This window comes from Monopterus albus, unplaced genomic scaffold (genome assembly GCF_001952655.1).
Source record: "Monopterus albus unplaced genomic scaffold, M_albus_1.0 scaffold3.1, whole genome shotgun sequence".
In the NCBI taxonomy this organism is placed as follows: domain Eukaryota; kingdom Metazoa; phylum Chordata; class Actinopteri; order Synbranchiformes; family Synbranchidae; genus Monopterus; species Monopterus albus.
Window position 1 is genome coordinate 481,878 of NW_018127883.1, and position 20,469 is coordinate 502,346.

General features: G+C 39.3%; 2 protein-coding genes across 6 annotated transcripts in view; one reads left to right on the forward strand and one right to left on the reverse strand.

Moving 5' to 3' along the window:
- Positions 1–8,174, reverse strand: part of LOC109960328 (phosphatidylcholine:ceramide cholinephosphotransferase 1) — a 28,387-nt gene extending 20,213 nt beyond the window's left edge. The window contains exons 1-2 of the mRNA XM_020600345.1: positions 7,614–8,174; positions 5,290–5,469 (exon numbers count right to left, since the gene is read on the reverse strand). The gene's annotated coding sequence lies outside the window, so the exon portion shown is untranslated. The remainder of the gene's footprint in view (positions 1–5,289; positions 5,470–7,613) is intronic.
- Positions 8,175–10,813: 2,639 nt separating this feature from the next.
- LOC109962120 (multiple inositol polyphosphate phosphatase 1-like) lies at positions 10,814–18,996 on the forward strand. 5 transcript variants are annotated; one of them, XM_020603576.1, is made up of 6 exons: positions 10,814–11,644; positions 15,406–15,579; positions 15,668–15,862; positions 16,810–16,907; positions 17,248–17,378; positions 18,559–18,711. In XM_020603576.1, the coding sequence occupies exons 1-6, from the start codon at positions 11,113–11,115 to the stop codon at positions 18,611–18,613; spliced, it is 1,185 nt and encodes a 394-aa protein (XP_020459232.1). In that variant the 5' UTR covers positions 10,814–11,112; the 3' UTR covers positions 18,614–18,711. The 5 variants fall into 5 exon arrangements, with proteins under 5 accessions (XP_020459232.1, XP_020459222.1, XP_020459206.1 ...); XM_020603566.1 differs by lacking the exon at positions 18,559–18,711 and adding an exon at positions 17,492–18,548; XM_020603550.1 differs by having other exon boundaries at positions 10,824–11,644; positions 18,593–18,996.
- The last annotated feature ends 1,473 nt before the right edge of the window (positions 18,997–20,469 follow it).

The following is a 20,469-nucleotide window of genomic DNA, read 5'->3' on the forward strand; positions in this document are numbered from 1 at the left end:
GAAAGAGAAATGCATAAACTTGAGGTCTGAAGACAGACTTTCCTTTGTACCGTTAATGTGAAATAAGACCGTAGGCAACAACACCTGCTGTTTCTTTGTGCCAGGGGCTAATCAGTCTGCTAGCCATATCAGCTGAAAACAGAAGCTTCAAAATGTGCATAATATAACATCTTCCTACAACTATCAAGAAATGTTGCACCTCTAACTCTGTTAGAAAAAAATACTACAGCTGTAGAAAGAGGGAACATTTTCACAGTCTAAATATACAAAACTACTATTTCATTATTACTATTTTAAATACACAATATGTTGATTGGCAAATCAGTCATCCATAAATCATCTAAGCTAAAGTTGATTAAATATTAAGGGCAGGCACAACACTGTCCTCAACTATAATGTCACGAACCACCATGCTGATCTGTCATTACATAATATAGTTATGAGGGAAAGTCATAAACCTATTTCAAAGTGTGCTTTTCTATACACACCTGAACAACACAGAACGAGTCATTATGCCCAGTCAGTCTGGTAATGATTACAACAGGGTGTTTGGCCAAGGGTAAAGAGTGTTTGGCCAAGGGTAAAGATGAGACGGACCATAAAACATCGATGGGTCTTGCATTAGTCTCTGGTGAGCCAAGCTGGATGGCACAACAACAACTGTACTGGTAGGTGCTACAGTACTAATGAGGAAGCCACCTATGGCTTCACTGATGAGGATGTCGGGGCCTCACAGCCCCAGAGCACCAATGTGGAGCAGACACATCGAAAATAATAACTACAATAGTACAAAGGAGATTTGTCAACAGGGAGTAATTAGTGTGCAACACAGGCTTTGTCCCATCCTTTCACATATCAACAATCTGAACTGCAGAAGTCTGTGTTAACAAGACTGACATGTGCCTGCAATGACTTTGCACGTTTTGTAGAAACATGCAGCAGTGTTCTGTAAGGCTAACAAAGCGGGTAAAAGTAACAAGTTGTGCTTCTTACCAGCAATGGTAGCACTCTAGAATGACTAATGAAACACTGTTGATCTATGTATCCAAAACCTGCTTTAGCTTATTGGCATGCACACTAAGCACTACTGTTGTCCAAAAACTATGACACACACATCCTTGAGCCACACCAACACACTGGGTGGCACGCGCTTTCATTACAAAGAATACGGGTATGGTAGTGTATCTATAAATAGCCCCCCCAAACTATAACAGCGATGGCTCTGACTTTCTCTGAAGGGTAGTTTCTGTCAGAAAGGGGCTATTGCACGTTCTCATGAACATAGCTCATACTGTAAACAATCGCTGGGTTTTCTTTGCCCTTTAAACACTTTTCTCCTTCGGACCCTGTATTATGCTCACATTTTATTTTGTCCACCTTCAAGAATGCCTCCAACATTCTAGGCCTCAGATGTGCTGAGAAGTCAGGGTGGCATATGATACATGAAGTTCACCCTGTTCATTTCCACCATGCAACGCTGGCTCCAGATGGTCCCATTCACTGCAGCATCTACATTCTGCTTCAGCTAGCATCACTGAACACTGACCGCAGTTGAGCCACCAGTGTCATGTGATTCTGTTTACGATGCCCAGTGCCTCGTCTCCAGCAGACTGTTGCCCTCAGCACCTCTCTGCTTGTCTCTGTTGTATTTTCTCTTCTGACTACTCTGTCTTAAACAAGTACAGCTCCGTGAATCCATCACATCTTCTTGTGTGCCAGACTTGTCAAGAACAAGCCAGTGAAACAAGGTATGATCCACTGAAGTGCATGTCTGAGCATGTGGTGCTTTAAGAAACTACAGAGACTGTGAATGTCAGTGCTATTGTTAGTCTGTTGAGCTGTGTAAAGATGAACTATCATGATAATTTTTCTTAATGAAGAAACATGTCACCCAGTGCAATAGTGTGGTTCAATGATGTGCTGTTAATAGCTTTTGGATACAATGGAGCTCTGTGGCACAGACTAAAAAGCTAAAATCGGGCTTTGCATTCACAGACACTGCTTGTCAGGAGGATACACCGATTACTGCTTTCGCATTTTCATGGGATTTGTTGACAATAACAAATGCAGGGGGGTTTTCTACATAGAAGATGCAAATTATACCATTAACATACACCGAGATGAGTTTCAGTTGTTGTGGATCCAGTAAATAAAATGATAGTAAAGAAACTATCCTGGAATGTTTTTTTTTTTCTTGGCCCTGCTTTGTTTGTGTCTCTTTCACATTCAGGATTTGGACCTACCATTTACCCTGAATATATATCATGTTGTAGTTTGAATTTTAAATAGGCCAAACTATGCAAAAATTAGGACGGAAGTGGGTCTACAGCATTTAGGCCATGTGGGTGTCCGATTTACTGCTTAAAATGATCTCAATGGTCTAACTTAAACTGGAAATGCTGTCATTTTATTTGTACATAAACCAAACATCCGGAGAAACAAAGAAGAAGCCAGAGTTACTAGAGACAAGTAAGGAGTGAGGGAGGCCCAGCTCAGGTGAGAGGGAGCCAGAAAACAGCTTTAAACAAAAAAAAAAAAAAAAAAAAAAGAATCAGAATCTGGGGCAGCTTGCACTACTTACAATTCCTTACCAATACTCCCTCTTCTCTCCCCTGTCCACATGCATTTGCCACTACATTTGTTATGCGCCTGCATCTTCTAGTCAAATATTAAGCATTACATATCCAATTTCTAAACAAATTGTGCAAACTGATTTTAAGTCTGTTTGGCTCAGCCAAATGAGATATTCCACTGTCCTTCAGTCCCAAAATAGTCAAATGTAACCTAAATTTCTTTTCTGAAATAAACAAATAGGCTACATCAAAGTGCTACTAACCTAGATTTCCAAAATTCAGCTGTAGGTCACAAGAAACTGGGACATCATGTGAGTGGTGGTGAAACTTCATGTGTTTCTAATTATGGAAGAAATTAGTTTAAGGCCTTTCCATTTTGTTTGTCCTGAAGCAAACCTATGATGGATAATAAATGATCAATGGCCGTTGGCTGGCACTAACACTGTAGTGCCATATGCTAGAAGAACAAAGTAATAACATTACACCCAAGCTGTGGTTTGAGTACTTAAGACTCAGGCATGCTGCAGAGGCACAGATAAACATAACTGCAAATATGTAATCATTTTAGAAGCTCCAATATGCATTTCAAGTATCAAATGTATGTCAATCTGCCAATGTAATAAGACCCAAACAGTGTTCGACCATTAGGTATCTGAAACCGTTTTTACCAGTAAGCTCTTTAAAAGCAAAGTGTTGAGTGATGCAACAAAATAAACATTGGGGCACCAACAAATTTAACTAAGTAATGATGTGATCTCACAAATATTATCAACAGTATTTGCCATGCAAACAAACTCTGGCAGGTAAAGTAAACTTTGTTTGAGGTGGCAGTTATGTTCAAGGTTCAAAGAACTGTATTGTCAATTGACGTACCAGCAGCACATATGATGGCAAAAAAAAAAAAAAAAAAAAAAAGTCAGCAGCCGATTTACATAGAATGTAACAAAAAGGTTGGAGAGGTATGTGGAGGTAAACAAAAACACAATGAATGCATGTAGAGACTAAGGCTGCCCACTCAAAGTTGCATCTACAGCAGACCTTGGCACTTTACGGCCCGTGGGGCACATCCGGCCCTTTGGGCGTCCCTGTCCGGCCCGGGTGATGTCCATCCATCAGAACATGAATGAGCTTAAGATCCCCAACCTACCTGGTGAGAGACAGGTGATGTTGGCCAGCTAACCCTCAAAATGTCAATTCATGCCAAAAAAAGAAAAGCTGATACCGAATGCCGTTTTTTCAACAAGACATGGACTGGAAAGTACTTATTTACAGAAGTCAAAGGTAAAGTGGTGTGCGTCTTCAAGGATTACAATTTGAATCGCCACTACGTGACCAAACATGAGGAGAAATACAAGAACTTGTCGGATGAAGAGCGTGTAAGAGAGTCGGATGCTTTGCTGGTGAAACTGCATAACCAACAAAGACTTTTTACCAAACTTTCCACACCCAGAGATGCAGCTTTCAAGACAAGTTATATCATATCCCACAAAATCACCAGAAAAAATAAGCCGTTTTCTGACGGAGAGTTTATTAAAGAGTGTTTGTTGGACTCTGCAGCACTAATATGCCTGGAGAAAAAGGGCGCATATGAGAACGTGCCCCTCTCCCGACGCACTGTAACGAGGAGGGTTGAGGACATCGCAGGAAATCTTTGGATCTACCTACATATGTGAACAGACATTCTCAGTGATGAAGTTCAACAAATTCAGATACAGATCCTCTATCAGTGATGATCACCTCTCAGCTATCCTTTGCATATCCACCTCAGATATTCAGCCAGATTTCAATGCACTTGTTCAAGCCCAAGCCAGACTGGATTTCTCTCACTGAACAAGTAAAATGAACATAAAATGCATATCTTTACCATACTGCAAAACACCTTTTCAGTGTTATGTGAAGTTGAAAATAAAATGGAACTGTGATGTCATGTTTGTAATGTTTTTACAGTTTATTACTTCTATAGGAGTATTTTCCTGTTTGACCTACACCACAATTTCATATATTTATATAAATATTTACAGAATATGCTTATTTTTCTGATAAGCAGTAGCAGCTAATCAACACATATAATTTACTGCTTTTTACCATGGGAGATAATGAATATTAAGCAGAATTAAGATCAAGTTATCGTTGGTTTGGCCCACCAACACAGTTCAGGTTTCTCATGTGGCCCCTTGTAAAAATTAATTGCCCACCCCTGATCTACAGTATCCTCCCAGGGAACTGTAAGTTCAATAAAATACATTGTCCGGTGTGTTTGTGATCACAAAACATGGTCTGGTCTTAGGTTAGTGCCGACTATCTCCTCAGGAACTACAGTATGAGTGATTCCCTAAACCTACTTTCATTTGCCAGTCTCCCCCTGCCTTTAGCTGGCCTGCATCTTTCCTGTTCAAAATGATTTAAGTTGATGATTGACTGAAGTTGATGACTAAGTTATTATACTTGCTGAGACAATGTTTTCATCTACATGTTAGGAAACAATCGCTGTGTACAACTGCTAAGAGTGTAATACACTCTTAGCAATAGTATTAGTTCTGTTCAGACAGGGCAGAAGTGATGAGTCAGGTATTTAGGGGGTGTATGGCTATTAAAACTGCATCAAAATGCCCTCAGACCTTTACTCATCTTTGTAAACATGCACTGTTAATATTCTCAGTACATCTTTAGACAGACAGGCTACATTTAACTAATAATCTGCGGTGTGTACACTCACCCTTTCCCTGTTGTGTCTCTGCCTCTGCTCTCCTCTTATGCCATTTCTCTCTCTCGTCGTCTCTGTATGGCTACAAAAGTCTCATCTGTCTCCCTCATTCTGTCCTGTTGATATGCATTGTGTGTAGCTTTCCTAATTTTCCGGTGTTCTCTTTCCTTGAGAAAAATCTAGATCAGAAATCTGGACAAGCCAACACAAACAAAGGTTACAGGTTTACTGCAGACAACTTTAAGAGGATTGCTAATGTCACATGGAATGTTATATCTGAAGCTCTGATTAATTGATCAGTCATATCTAACTGACAGTCTTTCTAAAGAAGCCAACGTGTGTATCGATTCCAAAGTTGGAAAACCATGCACATTTTCCAGCTGAAAACACAACACTTTATGAATATCACTCACAATATAGAGTTGACCCACTCTCAAAAACAAAACAATGACATGAAAGCGCTTTATAAAAGGCCAGAGGAAGCTGAAGATCAAGGCTACTGCTGTCAGGACATTTGGTTGTCAGCTAAGATAGTTTCCTAAGGCTGAATCATAGCTCTGCCTAAAGAAAACTAGATTTTTCCCCACTAAAAATAAAAAACTACCTATACTGTCCCTTGCTTGTCTAATGTAACAGCTTTGCTTGCTGACAGTCTGGCGTACCTTGCTTTGGCAGCGAGCCTTTTTCTGCAACTGGGCCGAGTACAGTGACAACAATAAACCTCATTGACTCACTTTAACTTGTTGCCCCCTTGGCACTCACTCCAGTCACACTGTTTATGTCTATGAAAAGTTGCTTTTGTCAGTTTTCTACCAGACCTATAGCCAGAGGATTTAGGCCAAACAGTCTTAGCCATATTGATCCTTTTATTGCTTAAGTAGACACCCAACACAGAGAACATCTCCTATCAAATGTGCCTCTCCTCACTATTCCCTCTATCCTAATGCACTTGTTGCTCTTATCTGTCTTTGACACCCCTTTCTGTGAAAGCTTGCACTCATCCTGCTTCCCAAAACAATCTTCAAATGTAGCCACTGCCTATCCTTTGTTCTGGCATGACTGATCATACCCAATCAAAAGAGAGGAGGCATGAAAATGATAACTTTATACACTGCATAATATTTTACCTTCATTTTGTCTATTTCTATCTCCCTTCATGCTGTAAGAAACAAACTGGCCCTGCTTTACCTGATATCAACTTGCAACACTTGGCTTTCTTCTGCAGAAATAACAAGGCATCTTATTTTAAATTTAGATGAGCACACAATGAGTCTAAATAGAAACATGTTAACACTGTGCATCAAATATGAAAATCTGCTTCAGCTACATACATGTTGTGTGAATACGATCCACAGTCTATAATTGTAATTGTATTGGAACTCAATATAAGAAATCAGATGAAGATTCTCAACCTGCTTTCTCCCCAGTTCATTTTGCACAGACATACCCTTGTCTCTATTGCCTTGTCATACTGGCTAGAGAGCTTTGGCCTTTAGTGGATCTTGTGTGAGCAGTCAGGAAGTGTAGCCAACAGGGCAGGACGACACAACTGCTCAAACACAATTTGAACAGTTTCCCTTCTCCTCCAAGAAAAAGGCAAACTTGTGATAAACATTACAAAAGCGGGTCAACGCTCCGCCCAGTTTGGGGTCGGAAAAAAGGAGATATCGCTAACGTGACCCTGCCAAGAAGCACAGAGTAAGAACGATGTCTGATTAGTGTTAATACTTCAGGTTAGTATTTACAGAGAACGAGAGAGGGAGATCTGCCGAGAATACTGATGCAATTCGGCGATTCACTGCCAGTATAACGTTAGTAGACACACCTGTGAGATAGCGTTACATCACGATCATGGCTAACCCTGGTGACTTAACGTGCTATAAACGTTGCCTTCATTCGTACTAAAGCCTCGACACTCGCTGTATATAACGGTGCTTAAGAGCTTATAGTCTGACCACCTAAAAATAGATAGGCAAACTGGCGTTTCCAGATATATTTTAGCTAGCTAGATCGCTAGCTTAAATACTGCATACACTGGGCTCTAATATTCCTAAGGCGATTTGGCAGTACTATTCGCTACATGACCCTGGACTACATTGCTGCCAAATGTTTATTAGTGTTAAATGCTAATAAAGATTTAAATATTTCCCAGCTAAACATTTTGCTCAAGTAGGAATGACTACACCGCTAAGTGAGTGTAGCTTCTCTTGACTATCGATGCTGGATCGCGATTAATGTTAACGAGAGATGTGATCAAATGTTTCAACACAAAGCCAATGAGCACCACCAGTTAGATAACGTTACGTATCCGAACAAGGAGTGCATAATGTGCTTACCTTTCTGTCGAAATGTTGGAGGATGTGTCTTAAAACCTCTGTGGAAATCACCCCAGTGTGGTACGGAAATTTCTGTAAGTCTGTCTGGTGTTTTCATAGATGGGCGGTTCGTGACTGAAGAAGAGGGGACCGTTGTGCTGAGTTCAAGCACCACCGGAAAATATTCGAAAACCCAGTGTTGTTACAACAAAACGAGGGAATAGGGTGTAACAAGCCGCAGTAACACACTGGATGCCAAACTAAAGAACACCACAATAAGCCGCGCATTTAAAAGTATACTTCTTTGTTTTGATTGATTGTGCGACAAGACATATTTAAACTCTGAAATTGGAGCAAAGGCGGACACCGAATGCAGCAACAGTGACAACTACGCAAAAAACGCAAGGCTGGAGTAGAGAGGCCAACCCCCGTTACTCAGAAGCCATCTGTTGGTGTAAGTATAAACATGGCAAGTATTTTAAAACTGACAAACTAAACTATGTTTTGACAGTATAGCTCTAATTGTACAATAAGAAAAGGATAGATTACTACAATCACAGCAAAGTAAGTTTTTAATGTTCGAATTATTAAGCAAATTTGATCATTAGATCAGAAAACTAACACAAATGTTTATTGCATCTTTTATTTTATTATAGGACCTTTTAACAAAGTTCAAGATGAGAAAAAAAAGGTTAGCCAGCAATATAGTTGAAATCATATGACAATATTCATAAAAATATATTTTCAGGACCACTCCTATAGTTGATTTTGATTAGGGTGAGATGTGCTTTGTGTGACTTAGGCTGACGCTGCTTGCTGGCTGTCAGGGCATCTTGAGGGAAGGCTTCCAGTGAATCCACGCAGCTATCAGGCTTGGCGGTTCCCCCATGGGAAGCAGGAAAATTATAGGAAGGAAGGGGAGAGGTATAGGAGTTAGAAAGGAAGAGCAGAGGAAAGAGAAAGATTAAGCCAGAAGCACAGGTCATGATGGTTTTATGAGAAACGAAAGCACATCTGGAAGTGTGGAATATCTGTAGGCATGTGGCAGGAAAACGTGCGTGTTAAGGTGTGGTCCTGTTCCTCAACCTTCAAAATTCATCTTCATTTCCAGTATAATAAAGCAAACATCAACATAAAGGAATCAAACTGATGTTCAGTACAATCAACTGTGTTCCATCCTTATGAATTATTTCAGACAAATCCACTAATAAATATAAAGCAAAACTTTGAGTAGCTCATTTCATTAGTTTTTAATTAGAATTTGCTTCAAATCATTTTAACAGATTCTTGCAAAACAGTAGCACACATGATCAAAACCTCATGATACAATTGCACTGTTGATAAATTATTGGACAGAGTTGCATAGGGCAGCGATGGGGGATAACATTTATGAAGTCAAAGTCCTGAAAAGTCCTGTATGTAGCATGGTAAAACTGAGCTGAAATTGCAGTCTGACCTTTTTTCTTGACATTTTAATGTGTATATATATATTTACAATAATTTTGCATTTCATTCACAGTGCTTTTCATAACTGATCAGCTTATCCTGCTTGATGAAGTGGGTTGGCACATCTTGAATACTTACCAAGTACATTTTCTTCTCTTTAGTGAGCATTCACTGTCTGTAGGTGACTTTCCATCTATACCTGAATTAGTGATTCCTTCAAGTATCAGCAGTGGATCCATTTAATTAATTTCTTAGGACATAATCTGTTCAAATTGCTTTTTTCCTGTGTAAAGCAAGTAATGCTAATAAGACCTTCACAGCACATAGTTTTCTCCTACTGAAATTCCTGTTCTAGGACAGTCATAAAAAAGTACAAACAAGCACATGCTATGTAAACTCACTCCAAAATTTTTGCATCATCCTTGATTCAGCACATTATTTCATCAGTACTGACCAGATTTGCAATCCATTTCCACCTGCATCTTCTCCTAAATCACCTTTATAGTAACTTTCCTTTCTTACCTACAGCTGAGCGGCTCCAGGAAAGCAGACCAAATCACCCCAGTACTTGCTTCGCTTTATTGACTCCCACCTAACTATTCAGTGAACTGGTTTGCAGATTTCCCTGTGCAGACTAAACATAATGACTGGCATATCAAATTCTAGGTAGTTAATTAATGAATTATAGTGGACAGTAGAACTGGCAAAAACACCACAATATTCTGAATGATATTCAAATGATCTTAGATCTGCTAAAAAGAATGTTATAGTTTGGAATTGCTCCTGTTTTGTTCTTTATTTTGGTTTCATTTCCTGTTTTTTTATCACCTCAACTGCCCCAGCTTTACCCCAGTACACAATCACCACTCATTGTTTTCACCTGTTGCTCATTATTCTCTGTTCTCTAGCCCATATACAGTATTGTCCTCCTTTCCCTCAGTGTCTTGCTGGTCTATTCTGTTCACCACACCCTGCCTGTTCACATAATCTTATATATTTTGAAACTGTCTCATGTTTGTCCCTGCCCTGGCTTAGTTTGGTTTGTCCCTGCCCTGGCTTAGTTTGGTTTGTTCTTGTCCTGGCTAAATTTGGTTTGTTCTTGTCCTGGCTAAGTTTGGTTTGTCCCTGCCCCAGCTTAGTTCGGTTTGTTTCTCCAGTTTTGCTTTAGTTTCTTACCCAGCTCCCTGACCTACTGTTTAGTTTTGCTGTTTGGGATTCTTTGTTTTTTTTCCCTGTCAGGTTGAGCCTTTGTATTTTTCCCTTTAGTCTCGTCCTATATTTATTAAACTCCTACTTGAACTTTCCCTTGGCTCATGTGTCTGCACTTTGGGTCCTACCTGGTTGGTAATTCTTAACAAAAAGTATGGAATGTAAAATAGGTCTAGCAGTGTATGGCATGTTGTAGGCACAGACATAATACATTTCTAGCAAACAAAGAATAATGTATTTTCAGTGACCAATGGTGGGAAGTAACTAAGTACATTTACTCAAGTACTGTACTTAAGTGCAATTTTGTATCTGTACTTGAGTATTTTCATTTTCTATTACTTCATACTTGGACTTTACTATATTTTAGAAGCAAATACTGGCAATGGGCAAGAGGCGGGAAGTCCATGAATCTGCACAATGTTCTGCATAAAGACATTATTTTATTCTGTTTCACTAAAATGTCAGAATGCAGAATGATATTAACAAGTTCTAACACTAGCACTTATAGTTGTGATGACTGTTGGTGTGTTACATCTGAAAGCAGAGTGAAACCACTGGAGTTAGAGTATTTGTATAACTGTCAAACCACAAGTTTGTGTGATAGTAGAGAACTCACCTGTTCATATAAAGCAACCTCATAGTGCACTTAGATATGAAAAACATCACTTGTAAAAGTAAAACATTTGTTCAAGCAAACAATGAAACGGATTAGATCATAGGAGCTGGATGATTGGATACATAACAAAGTACCTTGAAATATCTGAAAAGACCTCTGTGGATTTGTCATTTTCCCTTCCTTCTGTTTAATTCTTCTTTATGAAGGTAATCTAATGGCTGTGTGAGCACAAAACATGTTTACTTTTACATGATATGCTGTGAGGAAACTGGGCTAAGCAAACAACTGGACTATACTCAGTCCTGTTTTTTGAAAACCACACACATTTCGTGTTTGGAAAAGTATTGTGGACAGCTGCTTTTCAAGCCTTGTCTTGGTTGCATCATGCTGACTTTTTTTTGTAAATTCGCCGTCTTTTATTTCTTCATAATCTTACCTAACTATGTGAATCCTGGGGATCATCTGGATATACCAGCAATTGCCAAATATTTCAACACAAAGGGAAGGTATGAGGAAGTGAAACCATATCTCATAGAGGATGTACTTGCTGTAAACCGATCTATCCTACAGCCCCCATCTGCACAATGTCAAGAAATTCATCTGACTGCCATAATAAGACATGGCACAAGATATCCGACAACCAAAAACATAAAGGAGATGCAGAAGCTTTACACCATCGTCATGCAAAATGCCTCAGGTGAAGAGAGCTGGCTGCGTGAAATCCAGACCCAATGGACGATGTGGTACACTGAGGACATGGACGGCCGACTCGTCCAGAAAGGTGTGAATGAACTGAAGCATTTGGCCGTCAGGCTGTCAAAGCTGTTTCCCTCTCTGATTTCAGAGGAGAAGCTTCGAGGTGGACTCTTCAAATTCATAACCAGCTCAAAGCACAGGTGTGTCAACAGCACACTGTCCTTTAAGGCAGGGCTGACTGAGTTGTGGGCTATTAAAGGTATGACCATAATGGTAATGATATTAGTGTATGGAGTTATTGTGTAGATGCATTTTCAATATAACTTGTTACTTTTCTTTTTTTCTACCCAGATATGAAGTTTGACCATGAAGTGAATGATGCTCTGATGAGGTTTTTTGACAAGTGTGCCAGGTTTGTGCAGGAAGTTGATAACAACCCTTCAGCTTTGGTAGAGATCAACAATTTCAAGACAGGACCAGAGATGAGGAGAGTTCAAAAGAAGATCGCAGACCGTCTTAGAGTCCCATACAGTTACATCACAGAAGGTCTTATCTTCTGAAAGACTAGCTTCTTAGGCTAAAGAATGTGTTGTATGTTTGTATTCTAATATGCTGTATTTATGTATTATCATATCTCCCAAAGGTCAGTGCATGCTGTGGTCCCATACACGGGATTTCTTAAATGACTGGCCATGACTATGTATGTTTCCCAGGTCTTACCTGTATGAAAAAAGTAATTCCCTAAATGCAGACATATTAACATACAGTATCTAATCTGTAACAGCCTAAAACAGACTGTAAAGTCAGTACATATTGATTATATGTCAAGTTTAATGCACAGTGTTAGGTTAATGTGCAGAACAGCTCAGTGATCATACTGTAGTGTTGGGGGTGAAGAGACACTTGGCAGGGTCCCCCAGAATGCTTTGGGGGAAAGCACTTGGTGGGATATCCCATAATGCCCCTCTGGGTGGGATGTATTTAGTTCGAGGTTGGCGGGGATTGTTCTGTGCAGTTGCCAGAGTGTGTAGGGGGAAAAATAAAAGAGAAAAGGGCAACTTCCTCAAGCTAGCATACATTACACTGTATTCAACACTGGGTGGAGCTGTTTTCTGATCAGGAAGTACTGATGCCTGCCACCAGGTTGTTGTGAAGCTTGTTGCATGTGTAGTAATTATGTAGGTACTCCAACATTGGGGTTACAGTTAGGTCTTTGGACTAAGACCAACTGTAGTGTCACTTTATAGAAGAAGCAGTTTTGGTGGAAGTATGTACTCTTTCACTGCTTTCTAGTGTATTTTTATTCTGGCATCTCATCTTTTTTAATGGCTTTACTTCCTGTGTAGATTCACCACCACACATCTCTACAAATCTTTCCCTTGCAGATATTGCTGAAGCTGCCTTTTACTTGTGTGCATATGAATTTGCAATCAAGGCAGTGAACTCTCCCTGGTGTCAGCTCTTCGATGAAGATGATGCAAAGGTAAAAAGGCACCAGTGCTCAACTGTATGTAAATTCAATATAGTGTCAAAATTGTCTCTTAATTGAATGATGATGTTTATAAGGCTGATCACAGTTAGCCAGGAGATACCGTATTTGTGAGTCAGAAAGGTGAAGTATTTGTGGTACACTAGTCATTCATTGAGAAAATCCTTTGAAAGAGAGTTTTGTGTTTTAAGCTGACCAAACACTCAGATAGTTGTTAACTCACATGAAATTAGTAGATTGGGCCATGTGTTAAAAGTCTTTGCGTATAGCTACATGGAGCCAAGGCAACCTCTGAGCTATCTCCACCAACAGGTTATGGAGTATGCAAGTGACCTGAGGGAATTCTGGAAAAGGGGCTATGGTTATGATATTAACAGTAAATCAAGCTGCATTCTCTTTCATGATGTGTTCAGGCGACTAGACAAGGCAGCCAGCGAGAACAAGTAAGTGATCTTTAAAGACAGCTGTACAGTAGTTTATACATTCTGAAGACCTTGGTGAAAACCTTCAGTGGAATAGATGAGAGCAGAAGTAGAATATGTCCTGTATATGTCAGATCTGGCCAGCAGGTGACTGAAGCTGTGACAGTTCAGGTCGGCCACGCAGACACTCTGCTGCCACTGCTTACCCTGCTGGGCTTCTTCAATGACAGCCAAGCCCTGACATCCACTCACTACCCCCCAACTGACCAACAGGTCTCCATGCCTCTCTATGATGATGTCAAAGAGCACTACAGGGAACTGCTCCAAGGCTGTGATTTTGAGAATGAGTGTCAGCTCTTCAAGCATCCTATTGAAGTTTAAAAAGAGACAGTAGATTCTGGAAAAAAAAGACAGAGTCATGGCTTTATTCTTTTTTTATTTGCAAAATATTCCAGCAATGAAAATGTCACTGGTTGAATAGCATTTTTTTTTTTCTACTTCATAGGTTTTAGAAAAACAAACTGATTATTTTGCTGGTTTCTAAACTGTATCCAACAGTTTCAGGAAGAACTAAAATGTTTAGTGAAGCACTAAATTAAAATTAAGAGATTTGGGGTGTTTTTTCTAGTTATTTGTTTTTAGTTATGGCAAAACAACAAAGTACTAGAAAATTGTTAAATGATTTTATAGGTTGTTATTTTGGCCATTTTACATTAGAGATATCTGAAAATTGCATTCACTTTTACCAGTTACAGTAGTTGTCTGGAACTAGCAGAGTTTGAAATAAAGCTTTGACTTGTACAATATTAATTGACTGAATCGCTGTTCTGCCAGAAAACTGACAAAAAAAATTGCTGAAGTACCTCCTGATATATACCTTCTGTGTTACAGCAAATATAGAATTACAAATGGCAAAATGGTGATGAAAATATGCAGGCTAATGACTCTTTAACAGGAAAAAAGCAACACAGTATTTCTGTGTTATGCTACTTTATACTCCACTAGAGTATAAAGGTCATGCTGTACTTGTTCCATTTAACAGCTTTAGTTACTTGTTGCTTTTAAAGTACAAAGAACACTGATTTGTTGGCTTGTGAGCCCTGGCAAAAAAACAAAAAAAAACAAAAAACAGTTGGGGCACCTTTACATAGTTGTCTATTAATTAAATAGTTCAACCAAAGAAAGATTTCCCTTCAATATCTCTAACATAGGCTATTACTTAAAAGGTACAAGACAATTATCCAATAGGTCTATGTGACACAGTACATAGGTGTGTAGAAAATTATCCTCTTTCCTCCCAGTCTGAGGATTAATTGGTAGACTAGTTGTAGATCCAATGTGTGTATCCAATCTAGCCTATAATATGACATCAATTTATGTTTTAGGACAGTCTTATTTTACTGCTATAAACGAAAACAGGTCTGTGTAACGGGTTGGTTGGACAGTCCCCATTGGACAACGTCACTCGGTTTGTCTGTTAGGTGGGGGTGCACACGACAATAGCATACAGGCTATCTGGCTACATCATGCCAATCACTTTGTGGAAAATCATTGTTGCTTATTTCACCACCATATCCGGCTTTTCCTACTGTTTCTCGAGGAATCCCGAGGACAACCCAGAAATACCAGCAATCGCCAAATATTTCAGCACGAAAGGAAGGTATGAGGAAGTGAACCCGTATCTCATAGAGGACATACTTGCTGTAAACAGATCTATCCTACAGCCCCCATCTGCACAATGTCGGCAAATCCATCTGACTGCCATAATAAGACACGGCACAAGATACCCGACAGTCAAAAACGTGAAGAAGATGCAGAAGCTTTATGGGCTTGTTAAGAGCAGCGCGTCGGGTCAAGAGAGCTGGCTGCGTGAAATCCAGACCCAATGGACGATGTGGTACACTGAGGACATGGACGGCCGACTCGTCCAGAAAGGTGTGAACGACCACAGGCATCTGGCCGTCAGGCTGTCAAAGCTGTTCCCCTCTCTGATTTCAGAGGAGAAGCTCCGAGGTGGACTCTTCAAATTCATAACCAGCTCAAAGCACAGGTGTGTCAACAGCACACTGTCCTTTAAGGCAGGACTGACTGAGCTGTGGGCTATTAAAGGTATGACAATGTTTAGATAATATTATTATGGGCTACCAGTGGGTCTAGGCATTTGCAGTAACGTGGTTTTTCTACCTTTTTCTACCAGATAAGCAATTTGACCATGAAGTGAATGATGCCCTAATGAGGTTTTTTGAGAAGTGCACCAGGTTTGTGCAGGAAGTCGATAACAACCCCTCAGCTACAACAGAGGTGGACCTGTTCAAGGAGGGACCAGAGATGAGGAGAGTCCAGGAGAAGATAGCAGACCGTCTCCGGGTCCCGTATAACAATGTCACAGATGGTCAGTGGTGGTGGAAGTACTCAGACACTTTACTTAATTTAAAAACAAAACAAACAAAAAACTATTATCTTAGGTCTATAACGTGCTAAAAACACTCAACTGCAAAAATGTCAGAGGTCAAAGGCCGATAAACATACAGAATGTACTTAGAGTACCAAATGTAAAAGTACTTGCAAAGAAGTAAAATCTCTGTGAGTGTGTTATATACAGTAGGCTATGGTCAGATCATCATGTTTGGGAGCGCTAGGCAAACATTTGCTGTCAAACATTTAATAAATGTTTAAATGCATCCATGCCTATCAACAAATTTCACATTCTTGCATGCTCAGCTGACTTGCTGTGCAATGTCTAAAAGGCTTCCAAGATTAAACCTACAGGAAATTGGAAATAATTAATAGAAAGTGTGCCAACTGATTACTTTCTACATTTTCCCAAGAATTTGTATGAAATTACATCGATCTCTCCGGAAACTTCCCAATTTATTTGCAGTTACATAATAGTTACTTTAAGGAAATGATAGAAAACCAAGGGACCTGTACGATAAAGCTTTCGCAATAAATGTATTTATACTGAAATAAACAGAGAAACACAATTAATTGATTATTGCTTAGACACCATGCATCTTTTAACTGCAAAATCTCTTGCCAGAATGGGTGTGTGTAAAACACTGGTCATATTTGGCAGTAACTATCTGTTACTATCTGGAGTTGTCTTCTAATGTGGAAATATAAAAGCTTCTGCACCAGTAATTTGATGATCTTATTCAGTGTTCACACAGTTACGTATTTGTGACCTTGAATTAATGTCACAGACCTCAAAACCAATGCAATAATTAAGTTATACACTCCATAAGTTTTAGAATTGGGTGCTTTCATCTGTGTTAATGGCAACCTGGCCTGTATGAATTCACTTCTTATTCAGATTTTATTCCAACCTCTCTCCTATAGATATGGCTGAAGCTGCATTTTACATGTGTGCTTATGAGTTTGCCATCAAGACCGTGAACTCCCCCTGGTGTCGGCTCTTTGATGAGGTTGATGCACAGGTATGGGCCTCAGCTACTTCATGAGAGTAGATTCATTTGTCTCTTTTACAAAACAAACTAATAAAAGTAAATGAGAGGGGAGAAACATTTCAAAGGCCAAGGACTCCAGCCTTACCTACAGTTCATTTCTAACAAGTATTAAGTAATAATTTCTCTGCTCTGCCACAGCATCCATTCATTGAGAAACTGGCACGTTCCGTGTCACAAAGACTGTCTTGTGTTGCAATTTGCACCTCACATTACGAAGGGCGGACTGACAGATTGCTTTGTCTTTTTAGTATGTATAAAAAGCCCACCCATCACCCAGACTATTAATAATTTCTCCTTACTGGTTCAACAGGTTATGGAGTATGCAAATGATCTGAAGCAATACTGGAAAAGAGGTTATGGCCATGATATTAACAGCAAATCAAGCTGCATTCTTTTCCATGATGTGTTCAGTCGCCTGGACAAGGCAGCCAGCGAGAACAAGTAAGTGATCTTTAAAGACAGCTGTACAGTAGTTTATACATTCTGAAGACCTTGGTGAAAACCTTCAGTGGAATAGATGAGAGCAGAAGCAGAATATGTCCTGTATATGTCAGATCTGGCCAGCAGGTGACTGAAGCTGTGACGGTTCAGTCGACTGGACAAGGCAGCCAGTGGGAACAAGTGGGTAAACATATATGGTCTTAAATACATAAACAAGAGTCGTTAGTGGTGTTACTCTAGATGTTACTCTAGATTTTTCCTATTGTCAAGAAAATCCCACAACAAAAGAACAAAACCAACAAAGCCTTAGTGATGACCTCAATAGTTTCTCAAGTTCTTGTTTAGGCTTTGGCTCTCTGCCCTGAGACATTTGTTCTGAAAGAAGTAAAACTGTCTGGGCATTTGCAAAGGACTCCAAATAAACTACAGTTCCTATATCAGTCAGTGAAGCAGTGCGGCTCACTGGTGCATATTTAATACTTTTCGACAACAATGTGGGTCCATTGAATAAACTGATTTTGGATGCACACATAACACTTGAGAGGGAGAACATTTTATTTTATTTTATGTTATGTGTTCACATAAAAAAATGTCTTGAACCACATTTCTTACTCTGTTTATTCAGTTTTACTTTTCATCAGACAAAAACACCAGACACTGTTCCTAGTTTCGATGATTTTGTTTTTCAAATGAAATTTGTGGGTTTTTAACTGTTGGTTGGACACAACAAAATACTTGAGGACCTCATCTTCAACTCTGGGATCAGTAATGGACAACTTAATATTTTGTACTGGACCACAGCTGTTCCCTGGACAGTAGCAAATCTCATAGATCTAAAATGGTTGACTAAATGTAGTAATGAGTCTGAGTGAATATATAATACTACAGTGAGGAATGTATAGAGAATAGGTCAACTTGTTAAACTGACAAAAGCCCAACATGCAATGCTACATACTGTATATCTTCAGTGATTGATCAGTTGTGACATTTGTTGGCAGTTAACTTTCTGGCAATAAACTGATCAATTAATTGACTAATTGCTTTTGCTTTTGCATTAACATCTACACCGCCTAGTTTTTTTTTTGTTTGTTTGTTTTCCAGACTTGTATCTGGTAGTGAAAACTAAGCTGTCTGGATAATTTACTTTGACATTTTTTAAATATTCTTCATTCTGTTTTAGACCCAACAGTGATGTGGTATATGCTGTATGTCAGATCTGGCCAGCAGGTGACTGAAGCTGTGACAGTTCAGGTCGGCCATGCAGAGACGCTGCTGCCACTGCTTACCCTGCTGGGCTTCTTCAATGACAGCCAAGCCCTGACATCAACTAACTACGCCACACAGAGCCAACGTTCCTTCCGCACCAGCCACATGTTGCCCTACGCAGCTAATTTACTCATGGTGCTGTACGACTGTGGGGGAGACGAGCTGAGACTGCAGCCGCTGCTCAACGAGAAGCCTGTCACCTTCCCCGGTCTGACTGACCAACAGGTCTCCATGCCTCTCTATGATGATGTCAAAGAGCACTACAGGGAACTGCTCCAAGGCTGTGATTTTGAGAATGAGTGTCAGCTCTTCAAGCATCCTATTGAAGTTTAAAAAGAGACAGTAGATTCTGGAAAAAAAGACAGAGTCATGGCTTTATTCTTTTTTATTTGCAAAATATTCCAGCAATGAAAATGTCACTGGTTGAATAAGATTTTTTTATGTTCTGCTTCATAAGTTTTTAAAAACCTTACACTGACTATTTTGCTGGTTTCTAGACTTATACAACAGTTTCAGGAAGAACTAAAATGTTCTGTTGTTCAAGCATCCTGTTAAAGTTTAGACAGACAGATTCTATTAAAAAACATTATAGCTTTACTGTGCTTTATTTGCAAAATAGAGTGGAAATGGTTTCTAATGGGAACATCTTGGTCTGGATGCTTCTCATATCTAAAATATGAACCTATTACTCTTTGACCTAGCATTCTGTCTGAGTGAATCATCAAGGAAGCATTTTCACTTCCTTTATTTTCTGCCCGAGAAAAGGCAGATTTAGTGTCTCTGAAACACCCTATGTTCACCTATACCATTACAGTATTACAACAGCTTTATCGCTTATGTTTGCAAGGTTTCTTTCCACTGTTGCATAACACTGAGCAGAAATTAAAGAATTTATTTTTGCAGTGTAGCTATTTTATATGATTGTCATATGATTTTATATAGCTACAGTATGGGCCTTATCTTATTGTTTTTTTGTTTTTCAACAAGAAAGCTTTTTTTTAACTGTATGTATGTTTTTCAACATTTGAATAACTCTGCATTAAGAACCTGCTGTCATTATCCCCAGAGGCCTCCTGTTTTAGGACATTTATTTTATAGATATTTCCTGTCTCATGCTACCTTCACAGGCCCCAGATTGACTCAGCTCCCTGTCTGTGCCTCTCCACCTGTGATCCTCTCCTGTGTTACTAACCCCTGCTTTTGTTTGGACTCTGCCCCTTGTCGCTTGTTGTATTTTGTGATCTGCTATTTAATGGACCTGTGTGTCACTGCACTCAGTCTACTCACATTATTTATTCTATTTGTTCTAATTCCTGTTATGTTGGTCACCCTTTTTTCTTAGTTGAAATATTGCTCCCTGAAAGTACACAATTATTGTAGTACTCCTCTTGTTGCCACTTTTGTTATTTGATGTTTTGTTCAGGTTGAGCTTTGCCTTGTTTTATGTACAGTATCATTTAGACTTTATTGGCCCTTGTGTCATTATAGTTATGCATGTTTCTGGAGTTGTTTGATCATCTCCTTTAATCTGCCTCTGCTTTACGTACTGTGTACTTGTCTTATGTTTCCTGTTTGTGGAGGATTTCCCGTATCCTGTTCACTATTTGCTATCATCATTTAATTAATCTTTGCCACTACACCCCTGTTTGGTTTCTTCATTTGGGTTTGCATAGCATAAATAACACATGCTTCATAGCTGTCCTTATATCGATTCCTGTAGTTTTTGAGTAACACTTTCTAAAAAGGCACCCTTTATACAAAGTTATACTGTAAGTTGTCATTAATGTGTTTGCTAATGAGTAATCATTTAATGATTATTTGCAGA

What these genes read in the sequence shown, in the direction of transcription:
- LOC109962120 (XM_020603550.1), top strand. Translation starts at nt 11,113, where the DNA reads ATGATATGCTGTGAGGAAACTGGGCTAAGCAAACAACTGGACTATACT. An exon ending in CGGCCGACTCGTCCAGAAAG is followed by an intron (nt 11,645 to 15,405) that starts GTGTGAATGAAC and finishes TCGTCCAGAAAG; the next exon opens with GTGTGAACGACCACAGGCAT. An exon ending in TGAGCTGTGGGCTATTAAAG is followed by an intron (nt 15,580 to 15,667) that starts GTATGACAATGT and finishes TTTTTCTACCAG; the next exon opens with ATAAGCAATTTGACCATGAA.